The following is a 17,845-nucleotide window of genomic DNA, read 5'->3' on the forward strand; positions in this document are numbered from 1 at the left end:
ATTTGTGGGGTGGTTTTAATTTTGTTTCCGTGTTGAAACGCGATTAAAAACGCCCTTTCAAAAATCATGATGAAATGCTTCCGCCCTGGGGTGAATGGGGCCTAGATGGTGGACCATGATCTGGTCAAAGACCGAGTAGCAGTTCTGTCTAGACTGCAATCGCATGCCTGTGCTAGGTTATGGCTGGCTGACGGTACACAAGTTTCAGAGGCCAGTGCATCCACTGCCAGCCATAACCCAGCACAGGACCCCCTCCACTTCAGTCAATGATTGTTAGGACCGCCGGAATCCCAGGGTTGACCTCCTGTGTCCCCCGCAGCTCCCTGTGGTTCCTTCTGCTGACCTCTGTGTCTTTACAGAAGACAGTAATGAAGTGGAGGTCGGCAGGGGAACCAGTGAGAGCTGTGGGGAGGGCCCAGGAGTTTGACACTTTTTTGTTAGTTTCTCAGCAGACTTTTGGGATAGAGCGACGTTTAGGAGCATATTTGGTAGGAAAGTCAAAGCCAGCCAAGCACTTAGAATTTTTTCTTGTTCAGCCCCACAGTTGAACGAGAAAAAAAGCTCAATTTTCTCATCCCTCTAAATCGCATGAGGGGGGAATCTCCCCTTTTGTGCTTGTGTATTTTGACAGCTGCGGGTGTTCCACTGTCAGGATACCCTAACAGTGACTGCAGCTGGTCGGCTACAGTCACTGTTCGGCCGAGAATTTTCCACCTGGCTTCTTCAATTTTCAGAGTGAAGAATGTTTCGTGAAAGGCTGTCAACAGGACCACTCAGGAGCAAATTTTGTCTGCTTCATGAAGAACAGGACACAATTTGCGCTGTGTATGGCCAGCTCAAGTGTGTACAGTGAGTAGCTTTACATGGTTTACAACGATGGTGTTACTTTAATATTTGGTTACTCTAAACTATTGTGTAGCATATAGTAAATAAAAGCTCACACAGAAGAGTACCCCACATGATATCAGTCATATATTCAGTGTATATCTATGTTGAACACCCTGATGGGTTTGTTTTTTATGTACTGCTTACACCCTAAACATTGCTGTCCTCGTACAAATTAATATCATTGGTATGAACATTTTGTGATTCTGCTTCCTGGCTGCCCGTCACACCAATAATTCGCAGGATTCCCTTTTCTGCCCTGTTTCCATGGAAACTGGACTCTGCTCAGCTTTTCTGTCGTTCAGTGTGGTGGCGGTGAAATGTGGGAGTGTACTACCAAGGCCACTGATGTTTCGATTACATAATGTTTGCCAGAATTCTGAAAATGCCAGAATTCAGAAAAATCCCTACAAGCAATGCTGATGCCACAACAGATAATGCCCACAAATGCTCATAATGTGAACTGTGTATATTCAAAATCATTACTGCGTACATGTTCAGGGGCGCACAAGTTATCTTTCATGTTTATTCTAATTGCTGTATTTACAGTGTGTGTGTGTGTGTGTGTGTTTTCGTTTGTTTTTTTGACACTAAGGATACCCAAGTTACATGCACAAGTATGTATTTATATTGTACTGGAAAAGGGGACATCACCTCTCCTATGCCCTTGGAGAAGTTTTAAAGCATGCACACAGATTTGAATGCTGCTGTGTTATTTTACCCAGCGTCCCAGGTTAAGAGCTCTTGGCAACCTGTGACACTCTCTGTGCGGCTTCCTGCCCAGCTCACTGATGTCACCAGTTGCCAGGAGCTGAGCGGAATGCTCTGGTTTGCGTCCTGCCGAGCTCCTGGTAACCAATGACGTTGGTGAGCTGGACACCAGGCAGAGCCACTAACAACACGGTACGGCACCCGCGCCCCACCCAAACTAAAATTCAGAAACCAAAATAGGACAGCGATGTTCTCAGCCTCCATATTTTTTCAGTATCTATTATATAAAAAAAACCCATCCCTTTTACATAGTGTGGTGCGCTAGATTTGAGCATGCATACTCTGGTGTGGCCAACATGTTGGCACAATCTTCTGTTGGAATCTTCCTACATTTTCTCCCCTTCCAGCATTGCTGCACCCCACTGGCCATCCATACATGTTTCCCTCTCCCTTCCTTGCCACAGTTGCTGATTGGCGCTGTCACCCCTCTTCACTACAGTATTTACCCCACTCTGGTAATGTTGGATATTTTAGAACAATTTTTAAATTAGAACGTTGGTGGAAGTGCTTTAATACTCTGGTGCACGCATTCAGACGTTTATCAATACTGTCGCATAGATCTTATAACATGAATTGGCGCAGCTGGTGCAGCACCACATTGAACTGGTGTTAATATGGTGCACGCAAAATGTGCTAATATTTATAATGCAAAACATATATTAGATTTGTAAGCCCCCAGGGCAGGGCCCTCCTTACAATCTTGTCTTGAATTGTGATTGTAATGTCTTCCTTATATTGTAAAGCGCTGTGCAAACTGTTGGCGCTATATAAATCCTGTATAATAATAATATTTCCCTTTGTCAGTTCCTCCCTCTGTTTTTAACCTGAGTGGTTAAACAGATTTGTTTTAGGACAAATAAATACATGAGCCGTTTAGCCCCTCAGGAAGATTGTGTTGTGTTTCCATTGACATTCATAGAAACTGTAGAACGGCTATAAATATTTAGACGTAATGGCTTCTGGGATTTGTCCATCCACAATTCAGTAACAAACAACAACCATTTTAAAACAATCCCTGACAAGCAATCAATATTCCACATCTTAGACCTGGAGGACTTATTAAAACCGACGTTTTAATAGCTTTGTGCTAGTTGTTATTAGAACTCTTTGTGCTATGCACTAGCAGTGTTCTCCTCCTAATGTTGTACTTAAGGTGCCCATACACCTTTCGATTATCCTACGATATATGGAAGGCGTGCGACCTCTGCTACTGTAAGGTCGCACGACTTTTCTCTTAACAAGCATGTCGAGGATCCTGCGATTGTCGGCGGGTTTGTGACATGCTCGTAAGACAAATGCCGAACGGGCCGGTGTGTGCAAGTGCACACTGCCCGTTCAGCATTGCAGTCATCGGAAGCCCGCCCCTCGGGGGCGGGCCTGCGACGATCGCAAGTACGATCTTCCTGTCCAAGATGGGCAGATTGTACGTTTTTTTAATTACCTTACAACCATCGCAAGACAAAAGTCTTGCGATGGTTGTAAGGTCTATGGCCAGCTTTACACTGTTTTAATTGTGGAAGCATTGGGGGGAATGTATCAAAATCTGGAGCAGCTGTGCATGGCAACTAATCAGCCTATGTTTGCCCGCCATCCCTTTTTAGCTGCCAGAACATCTCCTTCTGGGTATGGAGGGGAAGGGGACATTTGCCTGCCTTCAAAATGCATCATTTTTCAATCAAAGTTGGCCGAGCCAACAGGGCCACCGGGGCCACCGATGGTTTGAATTTAGTCTGTTCCCTTTTATTTCTAGCCATGTATAGCCATAGTGCATAAACACTAAATGTGTTGTCGCGCGTTGTGTTGAAGCAGACCAATCATTTGAATTGGCTCCTTAATGCACAAAAAAGATGCATCTACTTTTTTTTTTTTTTTTTAAAGACTGCGCACTGCAAAACATGGTACTGCACTGCTGTGTGTTGGTAAGGCGTGATGGGGTGCCATTATGAATGAATGTCACTGCAGGAACACAAGTGCACAACACACACGGTTTAACGCCTTGCGGTAACACGCCTGTTCCTGCAGAGCAAAGGCGTGAACCCAGTCTGAAGGATTTTACCAAACTTCGTTGCAAAGCTTTATCATCTGCTGTTATTTGTGTTTAGATGGAGACATGAATTCCACTGATCCTCCATTTCCTGCAGTCATTTCCTACTTCCTGTGTGATAAGTGGGAGCCTGCTCTAGCCACAACTGCTGCAAAAAGCAGTGCCCAGATCAAATGAGCAGGAAATGGCATATATGGGGAGCTCTTTCCACAGAAAGTGTACAGAACGTTCCCATTGTTGCCACGGTTACAAGAAAGCCATGTTTGAAGTTTTTACCGTTTTGGAAAATCCCAGCTGGCTGTGGCTGGTAATGGTAAAGTCATTTCTGTAACACTAAATTATATAACGGCTTGTGTAGCAATGATAACTATTATATTCATTTTTCTTTTAACAAATGTGATGCTGAATTTTAAAGTTTATTGCTACAGCACAGTGTCCCTTTAAAGTGAAAGCACTATTCAATAATAGAACATATTTAGTATGCCATTTTTGCCTCTGTAGGCCTCAAGCTCACAGGTATTGGGGGAAAATCCTTTTCTCAGGATGCAAGCGCTCTGTGTCCTGGGACAAACATCTCTTCCATTATGCAGGAAATGATATAGTATACGATTACATGCCGACAGTCACCCAAGCTGTCACCCTGTCCTTAGCTTGAATGAGCACAGCGGGCGAATCTGAAAGGGCACACCGAGATTCCTGCAGCAAGAACCTGTGCATTCTTGCCCAGGAATCCCCAGGCACCCGTGCACATGATGTCTTAGAGTTTGTTCGTTTTACCTTGTCCCTTAAAGCCGAACCCCCAGGTAAGCAAATCTTGTCTAAAAACAAGAGGCATGTAAGTACTTATCGAATCTTATTGTGCTGTGTGTAGTTCTTCCAGATCTGTGCAGTAATCCAGGGCAAAACTTTACCTCTGCGCAGGAGCTTCCTCTAATATAGGCCAGTCACTGCTAGTCTCTCTCCTTGTGCAGGATAACTGGTCTTGTATCCGCCCCCTCTGTAGTTTTCTGTAGTGGGTAGTGCCTGCTTGGGTCCCTTTTACAGCTCTGCTCTTCACAGGCTATATGCAGCACACTACTACATTTAAAAAGTAATATCTGGGTTTATAAAGACGTTTAGTATATTTATATTCTTTGTGACTATTGATGAATATAATTTTAATGAACGTGATTGTACTAGGAGCTTTAACCCTTTGTGAGGATTGATAATTTGTAGTGTGTATTTTCCTTATTTCCCATGATTTATTTGAATACTATAAGTATTGGATCTCCACATAACTTGCATTACAAGCCCAGGAAATTACTGAGGCATTCAGGTGTGTGCCGTATGGAAGCTGACCTGTATTACTAAGGCTGTGAAGTTTCCACATTACTTGTTTGGCATATTCCATTCCTTCTGTGGGATTCAGTTTGATCCGCAGAATTACTGATTAGTTGGTCTGTATGTTTCCTGCCGACTGTGTTTAGACAGACAGATGTGCGCTGTAGAATTGCTGATCAGATGGAAAAGCTGACCTGTCACTAGAGAGAATGTGAAATAACCACTTTTTAGATGGCCTGGAGGGTGTATATTCACCGCAGCAAGAATATACAGGATTCTAGGGCAAGAATATACAGGACTGAGGGCTGCAAGACAGAGTTAGGATTTCAAAGAGATCAGACACAAGTGTAACATTTTATGTATGTGTATATATATACATATATATATCTCTTGTGCCATTTTCTTTATGACCTGCTACTGCTTAAATATTAAGTTCTAGCCTGAAATGTAACGAAGCTAGTGTTCTAAGCTCTATAAACGTAGAAGTGTTGAGTGATTTTATGAGTGGCAGTGTACATAATAGAATGTTTTTTGTTCCATTTTTAAAATATGCAAATGGTTTCCCATATTATAATGAATATGCTGTGCGCGACGCAGCTTCTTAATCCTTGGCAGAGCTCCAGTGGGAAAAATAAAGATAAGGTTGTGTCCTTGAAGGGGTTAATGAACAGCGTCGTGCTGGTTGTGGAACAGCCGGAGGGAGCTTGTTTGGAAGATCCTGAGCAGGCACGGTGGTATGTTTGGAATCGTCAGTAACACCCATCTCGCAATCGTTTTGCGAGACTTCTGTGCCTTTGCACTTGTACGGCTCCATTTTAAAACGTGTTCTCTCCGTTTAGTCTGTTCTACATTATAATGGGAATAATTTTAAAGGAGATTAAACTTAGCACTTGCCAGTTTTATATAGAACCCCTTCTGCGTGTTATCCTGTGTTTTTAGCTGTCTGACTTATCCGCCATAGCGTATGCTACAATGTTATGCGTTGTCCATGAGTAACCTTTTACAATGCTGTATGGATAAGTCATCTCATTTTCCATGGTGATGGAATTCCTCTTATTAATGAGTCATGTTTTCTATGTAGCATTTACATGTAGGCTACTTTTAGAGCTGCAACAATTATTCGATTAAGGCACCATTCACATGTAGCGACATACCTTTGCAGCTGCCGGGATAGCGCGACTTTCGGGGCGACGGTAGCGTGACCTTCTCCGTCGGGCTCCATAGAAAAAAAGCAAAATCGCGCAAAATCCGCCAAAAAAAGGGTCCGGTAGAAGCGACTTGCGACCGCGACATGGAGCTAAGACAGCTCCATTGAATAGCATTGGCCGGCGACTTCTCGCGGAAAAAATGCGCGATAAGTCGCTACATGTGAACGGGGCTTAAGTCGATTAAAATTAACGATGGAAAACATTGTCAACGTTTTCCATCGATTCGTTGGCTAAAATTTTAATTTCCCGCTCGCCGCTCACACCCGCCTTTTCGCGGCTCCATACACGAGCTATGATACACCGCGTAAGCCACGCCCACCGCTCAAGCTGCACACACGCTAAGCGGGACACGCCCACAGAGCACGCCGCCGCCACTGCAGCGACTTACAAGGGTTCAGAAACAGGTAAATGGTCAGTGGTAATCTGCATTGCGCCTTATAATCATTATACAGCGCAATGGAGACTACCAACAGCTATAGAGGACTACAAATCCCAGCAATAATAAATTATACAGTGCAATGCAGAATAACGCCAGCTACACAGGACTACAAATCCCAGCAATAGTACACTGTAGTGTACTATTGCTTCGATTTGTTGTATTCCTCTAAAGCTGCTGGTATTCTGCATTGTGCCGCTGTATAATGTACTATACTGCACACCACACTTTTTTTTTACTTCCACCGCTCCAAGCTTGCTCCCGTGATGGACTACAATCTCAATACAATCTAGTAGTCCCATCACTGAAGCCTTCTTTTTTCTCCCTCCGATTAATCGAACTTCATAATCGGCCAACTAATCGATTTTAAAAATAATTGTTAGCTGCAGCCCTAGCTACTTTATACAGAAACATACCAGTGAGAGGAATATATCAAAACTGGAGCAGTTGCCCAGGGCAACTAATCAGCTTATCTCTTCAGTTTGTTCAGTTAAGATTTGAAAATGAAAGAGAGAAGCTGATTGGTTCACATGCACAACTGGTCCAGATTATGTCTTCTCCAGTTTTGATGAATTCCCCTCTCTGTTTTCTAATAGTCTTAATGTAATTTTGAAGGTTCCTGCACACACTGCTTCCATGTGGTCTTTTCAGGTTTATATGGCAACAGCAATTTTATGGTAGTGGCCGCACCCCTCTAAAGTCTGATCAACCAGACTGGAAACTTTCAGGCAATGTCACATTCTTCTTTTATTAAAGGGATCCTGTCATGAGTGAAGTACGTGGGTTGCCATTGCTGACCTTCTTTTGGAATCCTAGTTGCTTGGCCGTTCCTGCCTTCAGTACTAAAGTCTGTTAGCTGCAACAGAATTCATCGGATGGAGTTGAAACTCCTGATCTGCAGTTTGGCTTTTGTTTGGTGACTCTTTCAGATGCATGTTAAAACACACATTTTAGGCCTGAAGATTATTTAAAACCCACCTTGACATTAAAATGATGGCAGTTGTAATTTTGTATGTGGCATGCTATTTGGGCAACAGTTTATCAAGCTTCTCGAGCCCATGTATGTGATTGGGTGGCTGTAGAGCTGCCTGAATCACTTCCAACACAAAGCAGACCATCAGTCTGTTTGGGCTGAACACAGTCTCAGCTGCAGCAGCCAGAAGTGTGTTTAAAAGCATGTGCTGTTGCTGCTGATGTATGCCTTATGCCGGTGGCAGGAAGGACTAAAGCCAGGGGATCAGCATTGCAGCCAAGTAACTTTTTTTTTTTTTCAGGTAAGTCTTTCTTTATTTTTCTCATAATAGATTTACTTTAACATCTTGTATATACACTATATCACCAAAGGTATTGGGACACCCTCCAAATCATTGGATTCAGGTGTTCCGTGAAATACAAAGTGGAAGCAACTGGGAACAGCAACTCAGCCACGAAGTGGTAGGCCACGTAAAGTGACAGAGCGGGGTCAGCGCATGCTGAAGACCACAGTGCCCAGAGGTCACCAACTGTCTGCAGAGTCAATAGCTACAGACCTCCAAACGTCGTGTGGCCTTCAGATTGGCACAACAACAGTGCGTAGAGAGCTTCATGGAATGGGTTTCAATGGCTGAGCAGCTGCATCCAAGCCTTACATCACCAAGTGCAATGCGTCGGATGCAGTGGTGTAAAGCACTCCGCCACTGGACTCTAGAGAAGTAGAGAGGTGTTCTCTGGAGTGAGGAATCATGCTTCTCTGTCTGGCAATCCGATGGGCGTGTCTGGGTTTGGCAGGGCCAGGAGAACGGTACTTGCCTGACTGCATTGTGCCAAGTGTAAAGTTTGGTGGAGGGGGGGATTATGGTGTGGGGTTGTTTTTCAGGGGTTGGGCTTGGCTCCTTAGTTCCAGTGAAAGGAACTCTTAATGCATCAGCATACCAATACATTTTGGACAATTTCATGCTCCCAACTTTGTGGGAACAGTTTGGGGATGGACCCTTCCTGTTCCAACATGACTGCGTACCAGTGCACAAAGCAAGGTCCATAAAGACATTGATGAGCGAGATTGGGGTGGAGGAACTTGACTGGCCTCAACCCCTGTAAGCCAGGCCTTCTCATCCCTCATCAGTACCTGACCTCACAAATGCACTTCTGGAAGAATGGTGAAACATTCCCATAGACACACTCCTAAACCTTGTGGACAGCCTTCCCAGAAGAGTTGAAGCTGTTATAGCTGCAAAGGGTGGGCCAACTCAATATTGAACCCTACGGACTTAGACTGGGATGCCATTAAAGTTCATGTGCGTGTAAAGGCCGGCGTCCCAATACTTTTGGCAATATAGTGTATCTTGTTTATGTGAAAGTGCTCTTGAGCACTTCATTTCATAAAATATAGTGTACACCTCATTTGTGTTAAGCTTAATAGCTTCATTTAAAATAGTATTAAACTCTCAATCTTCCTTTTTTTCTAATAATGAATCCAGTTCAAACAAATACACTGTACAGCAAAGTATTTTTTTAATTTTTTTCCCCCCGAAGTAATCATTTTTCCAAAACAGCTGGCTCCAAGTTTCTTTCTGCTTGGCTTCCCTGAACTTCCTGTCCACTACACAATCACAAGGGAGAGAGCAGTCTCCAGCAGCTGTCCATTTATTAGCTTGGAGAAGGGAGCTGGGAGCAGGGGGGAGAGAATATCTTGCCTTACTTACTAGTACACACAAGGGTGGCTCCATAGGAACCTGCAAGGGAAAGGAGCCACCCTAAGACAGGCCAGTGTTCAGGGGACCAGCTAATTCTACAAGAAATTTAAAACTTATTAACGTCACTGAGCAGTGTCCGTTGTAAGTGATATCATCAACATTTGAAATAGCTTAACACTTGATTTTAATATCACTTTAAAGCAGAACTCCAGGAATGATCTTTTGTGTACACTTACATTGTTCCAGTTTGGCTCCATGCTAGTATCCATATCTAATATTCAGAGGGCCACCAGGGATGCTGAAAATCACTGTAGTAGTCAGCATTGCATACATTGATGGCCATTACCTTCCAGGTGCTGCTCCAGCAGCTTCCCCTCTGACTATAGAAAGCAACCCCTGCCCTACAAGGGTTAAATGCTTGTTTTAGTTTATGGTGTAAAATAGCAAAGTTTTATACACAATTGAACCTCCGAGCTGTCTTGCTGCTAGACCAGAGCCTGCAGCCTCTCTCCCCCTCCACTCTACACGAGTCATCACATCCAACTCAGTGTTTTGAACACGAAGATCCTGAGGGACATTACATTATCGGAACAGTGGAGGAGAGAGGCAGCATGGACCAGTCTAGCAGGCAGCTGGCTCTGAGGTTCGGGTGAGTATACCTTCTTTTTTTTTTGTAAATTACACGCTAGACTAAAACTAACACCTAACCCCTGCAGTGCATGGGTAGCCCCACTTCACGGGTTACGATTATTTCTGCCCAGAGTTTTACGCTATAATGCTCATGTGACCTTAGACAGATGATACCTGGAATAGACAATGGAGAAGTTGTGTTTTGAAAAGAAAACTGAAGCATAAATCCAGGCCTGCTCCCAGGGGGGTCATATAGGAATATCCAATATACCAGAATAGATGTGATTACTGCAGCACTTCAAATAACTTTAATGTCGTTCTAGACCCTAACTAGATGGCATTTACTTAGCTGAAGCAAGTGCAATTTATTTAAATACTTGTATTCATCCAGTTTTTTCTTTTTTTTTTTGTTCTCTTATCTCATCCAGCCTCTTTTAGTCACTTCCTGTCTACATGCGCTTGCTCTAGCACCAGTTGTTTCATCGTTTCCCTGATACTGTCAGCTGGGGAACATACTTGTGATGTGCTGGCCACAGCCATTCACAACGGTGTGATGCGTTAATCACATAGTTAACTGCAGTTAACACGTCATAGCACACCTACCATGCGATAACAATGCAGTAAGTTTTTCATTGCGGATCGATCTCGTCGCAGGGCGGAAGGTGCATATGGGGTGTCATTTAAATGAATGGCAACACACCTCCCCATTGTTAAAACTTGATAGGTGCGTTGTGCACTACAATGTGTTAATTGCATAGTACAACGAACAATTAATGAATCGCACCGGTGTGAACGGGCCCTTAGTCTCCATCAGTGGCACATTTGACAGGGTGACGATACAGGAGTACGACCGTTGTCACCCCATAAAAGGAAGTGACTGAGCAAGGACGTTAATGACTGGATCACTAGGTATTTTTAATGAAAGCTGCTAATTTACAAAGACTGGAGATAAAAAATTGAAATGCACATGTTAAAGTTTGAGTTGAATACTACTTCAATCATCTAATTGTGTGCAAGCAAAAACAGGACTTTTTTCTTTTTCTATTTTCCCACATGAGTGGACATTGAAAGTGAATACAACTTCACCTTATTTACTGAACTGTAAACATGCACCATGCAAAATGAACATTAACCCTCTTTAATGAACAGCCTCTACTCATTTAGTAAATCAACCCCATACATAACAACATTTTATCTGTATGTAGATTTCCATGTTTTGGAAAATCTACGCTTCAGACAAGGTAATTTGTAATTATGTGTCTGTGTTTTTTGCAGCTCCTGATAAATGCATGGATCTCTCAGACATGATATTACCATTCTGTGCAGCGAGACCCTATAATAACTATAATTAACTTTTGTCTATTCTGCCTGAGCCTCTGATTGTGTTGGACAGACAGCTACTTAATTTTTTAGCTTTGCAATTAAATCAAGGTTAAAAAAAAGTCAAAACTTTTAATACATAACTTTGGGCTGGAAAGGATTTGGAATTCATTTCCTGATCGACCCACAGGGATCCTGTAAATCAGTGGTTCTCAACCTGTGTAACCTCAGGTCCCACATTTGTCCTTGGTCATTAAGTCATGACCTAAGTCTCACCGCACTGGAACACATGGCATTGTGGTATGACACATTCCAGTGCGGGCGATGGAACTGTGAGTGGGAGGTGTGTTTAGGGTGCCATTCAAATAAATGGTAATGCACCACACCTCCCACACCATAATTCGCAGTAGGTGCAATTTTGCGTGGTACAGTGCGTTAATCACACGGGACTGTGCAATTAACGCACTGTACTAGTGGGAACAGGCCCTCAAAAACCCTCTCACACACGCATGCACTTTCTAAACACACAAATACCAGTTTTATCTAATGCAACTTAAATGTTACATCTGGTGGCATTAATAAGGCCACTTATTCAGTTACATTTTTTAATATACGGTTGTCTTTAGAGCAGTGGCAGGATGACAAGGCAGATTACTGGGAGGTGAGAGAAAGATTGTCCTATTTACTGCTTTGACATGTACTTAAAACCCTAACAAAAGTATTAGTGGGATTATACTTTAATCATCTTGTCCAGACACATGAAGATTCACAATAGCTCAGCCTAGTGAAAACTCTGAAGACATTTAATAATTAAAACCAAAAAATGATCTAATTGCAAAGTGACATGTTAGCTGCTTTAATAGGACTCTTCCCTTCTGCATTTATGTCGTCTCCAGCGATTGGTAAAAGGTGACGTTTAGTATTGTTTCTCATCCACACTAATATAGTGATGTTTTAAGAGCTGATTTTATGACCTCAAGGGCCACATAAATAAAGTAAATGCAAGGGTCTCTCTGCTTGCTTACTGGGTGGTGTGGGATGGGGGTCCCTAAAGCAAAGGTCTACTTGTTATTTAAATCTCTTCGAAGTTTGACTATTTGCTCTTGTGAAGCCAATCTAACCTGTTTATTGTTAATGTTGTTAAAATATTAGCTCTATCTTTATATTTATTTTTTAATGTTAAATATTGAGTTACGTTCTATTACATTCATGGTTCATTGCTAATGCTTCATGTTCTATTGTTTATTTTTGCAGAGTGCCCATCTGGCAATGATTGATACTTTGATGATGGCGTACACCGTGGAGATGGTCAGCATTGAAAAGGTCATTGCATGTGTCCATAAATATTCCCCCTTCTTCCAGACTGCTGACTTGCCATATGACATTGAAGATGCTGTCATGTACTGGATTAATAAGGTAAGACACCTGTACTGATGAGATTAAGTCATGCTGTATTGTATGCCATTGATGGCCCAATAATTTCAAATACGCCCCCAGTTTCAAGCATTGTTTCGGATTAGCAGCTCCGAGTGGGGGGCAGTGAGCACCAGTGAGGATTTAGTCAGTCGTTATGGGTATTAGCAGGTCTTGGAGAGACCCAATTCTTTCCTCTGCTATGGCGAGTTCTGCGCAGGTTCTCATTTAAAAACAAGCAGATCTATCTTAAGCTAGCTATAGCTTAAGATAGAATTTCAGCCGATTAACAGAAATTCCCACTGGGAGTGGCTCTCATAGCACCATCCAGCTTGACAAACTTTGGAAAAAAGGAGCCAGGTGAAAAATTGTTGGCCGAACAGTGACTGCAGTCAGTCAGCTGAGCCATCCTAGATGGGGAAGCAAAACGTTTTCTGTCATTGAGCCCCACTATATGTTTATGGCCAGCTTTACACCCTTTCTTCTCTGCAAGATGATTGGAGCCTTCCCAGTTCAGTGAGCAGTAAAGATGTGCAATGTAAAAAAGAACTCTCATTGTTTGTCGTGGATGTATTTGCACATTGCTCTTTGATATATTAATTATCATTCTGAATATACAATAGTACCTAGTGTAACAGGGGTGTGTTATGTTTTCTGCTTATTGTAGGTAAATGGACACCTGAAAGGAATTCTGGAGCAAGAGCAACGAATAAAAGAGCAGCAGGATCTCGACCCAAACACCACACAGAAGGTATGTTGTAAATGAGTGTTGAACACTCAGATGTTTCTGATGTTTGTTAGGACGTTCTCCCAACAGATCATCGATGGTCCTTTTTTATATGTATGTTTTACAGGGTAAATAAAGATCAGTCTCGGGAGCAGTGATTTGTGATAAAACACTTTCCCAGGCAGCCTGTTGTGTCAAAGGCTTGTCCACTATACATAACGCATGCTAACGCTGGTTGGGTTTGTTAGAGCACCATGGGAAATGTTTGTAGCATCTAAAACCTGTGTAGAGTCACCTTGAGAAGATTTTATTTATAGGCATGTAGGCATATAGGACTTTGTGTTGCTTTATAAATGACAGTGAATTATATAAATGTCAGAAAATTCCAGTAATGTTTATCTTCTTACCTGACTTCATACTGGTTTAATGAACATGTACATCACCCAGCATGTAACACCACTCATAGCAGCATATATGCTCAGGGTGTCAAAAGGTTACTACATTTATCCGATACCTCACAGGATGTGCTTAACGCTTTAAGAAGAAAAACGCTTACATCTTTGAGTGGGTAATGAAATAAATAATTATATGCAAGTATTTGTTTTTGAGTAAAGTTCAATTTGAATGTGATTACAGTGTATGCATAATCAAAGCTTTTTTTTTTTTTTATAGAGTAGGGAAGGGTTAAAATCCCTGCCAATGTTATTTTTGCTGTCTGTATACCATTGGGAAAATTTCCTTTCCCTTCTTGCCCCAAAGACTCAACAGGAAGTTGGAGGAAATTCCCCTTTTAGACACTTGTTCTAGGAACTGATATCCCCATTCCCCTCATGTTCTTTGTACAACTCCAAAATGTTTGTTTGTTTTACCCTCTTTCTCTGTGACAATGGTCACTGGTGTAAATAGAGGATTGGATCTCCCCAGTGAGGATACAGACAGCAATAAAACCTTGACGAGGGTAACTGACCCTTCTCCACTCTAACCAAAACAAAAAAGATTTTCCCTAGAGCTACACTTTGAGCCCACATTCACACCTGCGCGTTCTTTGAATGTGCTTCAAATGCACACAAAACCATTGCTTTGGTGTGTTGACAGAAACGGTGCAAAAGGCAAAACATGCTTGCGTTGCCATTCATTTTTAATGGCACCCCAAACGTGGCCAGGAAGAAGCACATTTTCCTTCCACATTTGTGCGCATGAATACACGAACAAACGCAGAAGCCAAAAGCGTGAAACACGTGGCAACATTTGCTTCATAAGCTTTTTTGACATGTTTGTCAACTGTTCAGGCCCCGTTGAACTCGATGGGGATGCGCAACAAACGTGACGCATGTTCACAAAATGCGCAGGTGTGAATGCGGAGAAAGGTATTTTTCATTATTATAGAAATTTAAAAACTATTGACGTTTAATTTTGGGAAACCTGAACCTGCTGTTTTTGCCGAGCCCAGGCTGCTTCATGTGGCTAAATCTAATTCATTCTTTCTCTGTTTGCTTTTTCCCTGCCTTGCTTTCTCTGTAATTCCCGCTGCTCCCTATGAAGTCTTCTTCCAAATGGTTTTGGAAACTGGTCCCTGTAAGTGCTGCTCAGCTTCTAATGTGTAGTGGGTGTTTATAGTGGCTTGTCTACCATATCATGCTGTTTGTCCTCACCATTTACCCCATTATATAGCAGATTCTTCCAGCCATCGTTGTATGTGCCATTTATGTTCATCTAATTTTCATGTAGCATGCCATGCTTGTCCAAGATCATAGTCAAGCTTGAATCTTCCTCCTACCCAGGCCATAGTAGAGTTGGTAGGGTAGGATCCTTACTCTCTTCTTCAGTGTAACTTGTGCTCCGCCACCTGAGATGGGAACATATTACACCTATGTGTTTTAATGTAAAAATTCCAGCAAGTGTGTCTTCCATTGGGATATGGTATGTGTAGCCCAAACCGTTTAAGTTTTTCTCTGCCGTCCGTCTTCTATATTTCTGTGTTAAACTTGTGGAAGTATAAGTGGGCCCTTAAAGTGAACCTGAGCAATAATTTTACTGAAATGCCTGCTGCTCCACTCCTCACTCCTGGGGGTAAATAGAGCATATGGTGAGTATAAGCACTAGCTTAATTTAAAAAGGAACTTTGGGTTTAGTTAAATACAATAAAATACTTGCGTATTAAGTAAAATACATTAGCAGAAGCTGAAATAGAAATTTAGTAATACTAATAAAAATCATATATAAATATTTAAATCATAATGCCCTTATTATATGCGTATTAGGATGTATGGATATGATGAGCCATTGCGTACAGAAACTTAGCGAGTAGCTCCCTGAAAATCTGAACCGTGAATTTAGTTTAAAGGATTTCTAAACCCAAGAACAAACATTTAATGTATTGCAGCTTATCAGTCCTCAGATGTGGTGGTTGCATACGTTTAAATTTTTTTTGGCTAAGAACATTTTCGGCAAGTATAGAAAATACCTACAGAAATGCATCGTCTTTGTCCTTTTCTGTGAACTGAAAGCACAAATAATGTGGTCTTTACATTACTAAATCCTCCCACTCCTATGTAATGGTTCTGAAGAGAAGAAGACATGTTTGAAGTCCAGTCCATAATAGAAGTCACCAGCACTCGATGATATGTGCAAGAAATAAAGCACTTTTTATACAATCGTCCAACTGGGTCGCCCAGAAGCAGGGACCCTGCGTGGCCCCGAAATCTTGGCTGTTTGACGCATGTGATGATTGTATAAAAAGTGCTTTACTTCTTGCACATATCATCAAGTGCTGGTGACTTCTATTATGGACTGTATTTGACACGGCGCCATCCGTGTTGTCACTTCATGCACCAACCTCTTACTCAAGGTCTGTACGCTGTATGGAGTGAAGGTTATTGTGTATTATGTTTGAAGTGCAGCCTTGTTGACAACCATGCCTCCTTCTGTATATATAACCTGGACTGTAGGGTTGTCACTCTAGGACAGGAAGTGTGTTTTTGCAGGACTACTAGGTGAAAATAAAGGAGAAAACGCCTGAAAAAAAAAAGAAAACGCAACCACCACGTCTAAGGGCTGATAAACTACATTCCATTACATTTTTGGGTTAGGTGCCTTTTCATCTCTCCTAAGTTAGACATTCAGTTTTTGTAAGGAGCAATACATAATTGTCTGATAAGTAGTGAATCCAGTTTAATTTATTGCTCTTGCTGGCTTTTACACAGTACAGTATATCTGTAAAAGCATTAGCAAAGCTGAATGTATGTATTCCTCTCAAACAATGCTTTGCATATAGAGGTGAAGAGTAACTGCAAAAGGAGTGTATTTTAAATTGTACAATTATACAGCTTTTTAAATTAAAATGAATGTGGGGTATTCTGACCAAGACTTCAAATACATGGGGCTTATGCAGTCAGATACACATTACCAAAATGTTGTACGGCATGTCATTCATGTCAGTGATGTTGAACAGCAATCTAGGTGCTCCCTGGTGACTGTAACTGAGCTGGACTGCAGAGCACAAATGCAGTATCATACATTAATTTTTTCAGGTGACACTGCTACCTGCATTTGGCAAAAATTTATGAAATGGCGATCTGGTTCATAGATAAAGGACAATCAACCCTTTTCCAATGTCAGATCTGAATCTTAGATAATTTGGTAGTAAACTTGCTGTTTGCCTAGATTAAAAGGCCACAGGAGTTGTGGTCTAAACTTACCCTTAGTGTACATGGCATGTTCTTTTCTGGAAATAGACTAACCAGGTGAAGTCGAGTGAAAGCTGTGTTATCTAATTAATTTCACGTCCTAAATCCTCTGTTAGTGATGAGTAGACAGATGACGGGGAAGGGTTTCCAATGCTGAGACCATTGACACATCTGTAGTAGTGTACAGTACCTAAGGTGAATGGTGTACTCGTATTAGTAGCTATAAGAATGGCTCTTTGAAATGTGTCACGAGTGGAAATGTGTCTGTGGTTTTCAAGTTTACAGACATCCTATTTAAACCCTGAAATGGTCCATCAGCCAGAACACAGCTAGTCAGTGGCAAGCCAGTGGTTGAAAAGTATGTGTTAATGAAATAAATGGAATGAACAAATAGTGCATACATAGTGACAGTCTAACACAGCTTTGGTCTAGAAAAGTAATGCCAGGCTGTGTACACAGACCATCAAGCCCATTCATAAATGACAGGAGCATTTCATTACCCTTTCCCTGCCAATGACGTAAGTCATATGGTGGAACGAACACAACTGTTTCCAGTTGGCCACATGGGTATGTCTTACGTCGCTGATTTTCACCCTTCTGCTATAAGCTCATGGTTGCTTCGGTGACCATAACATATAACAGAAGAGTCCCCCTGACTGTCCCCTTTAAAGGAATACCTACAGAGGCAGTGGGGATTGGAGGGGACACAAACCACTGCAGCCGGTGGGGGGGT

At 42.1% G+C, this 17,845-nt stretch overlaps 1 protein-coding gene across 1 annotated transcript in view; it reads left to right on the plus strand.

Moving 5' to 3' along the window:
• The window catches only part of CAMSAP2 (calmodulin regulated spectrin associated protein family member 2), an 89,415-nt gene that overhangs the window by 32,567 nt on the left and 39,003 nt on the right, over positions 1 to 17,845 (plus strand). Inside the window, exons 3-5 of the mRNA XM_018569511.1 lie at positions 12,541 to 12,702; positions 13,367 to 13,450; positions 14,969 to 15,001. Coding sequence (XP_018425013.1) covers positions 12,541 to 12,702; positions 13,367 to 13,450; positions 14,969 to 15,001 — 279 coding nt within the window. The remainder of the gene's footprint in view (positions 1 to 12,540; positions 12,703 to 13,366; positions 13,451 to 14,968; positions 15,002 to 17,845) is intronic.

The sequence above is a fragment of the Nanorana parkeri genome, unplaced genomic scaffold (assembly GCF_000935625.1).
Source record: "Nanorana parkeri isolate BGI_ZX_2015 unplaced genomic scaffold, ASM93562v1 scaffold1346, whole genome shotgun sequence".
NCBI lineage: Eukaryota > Metazoa > Chordata > Amphibia > Anura > Dicroglossidae > Nanorana > Nanorana parkeri.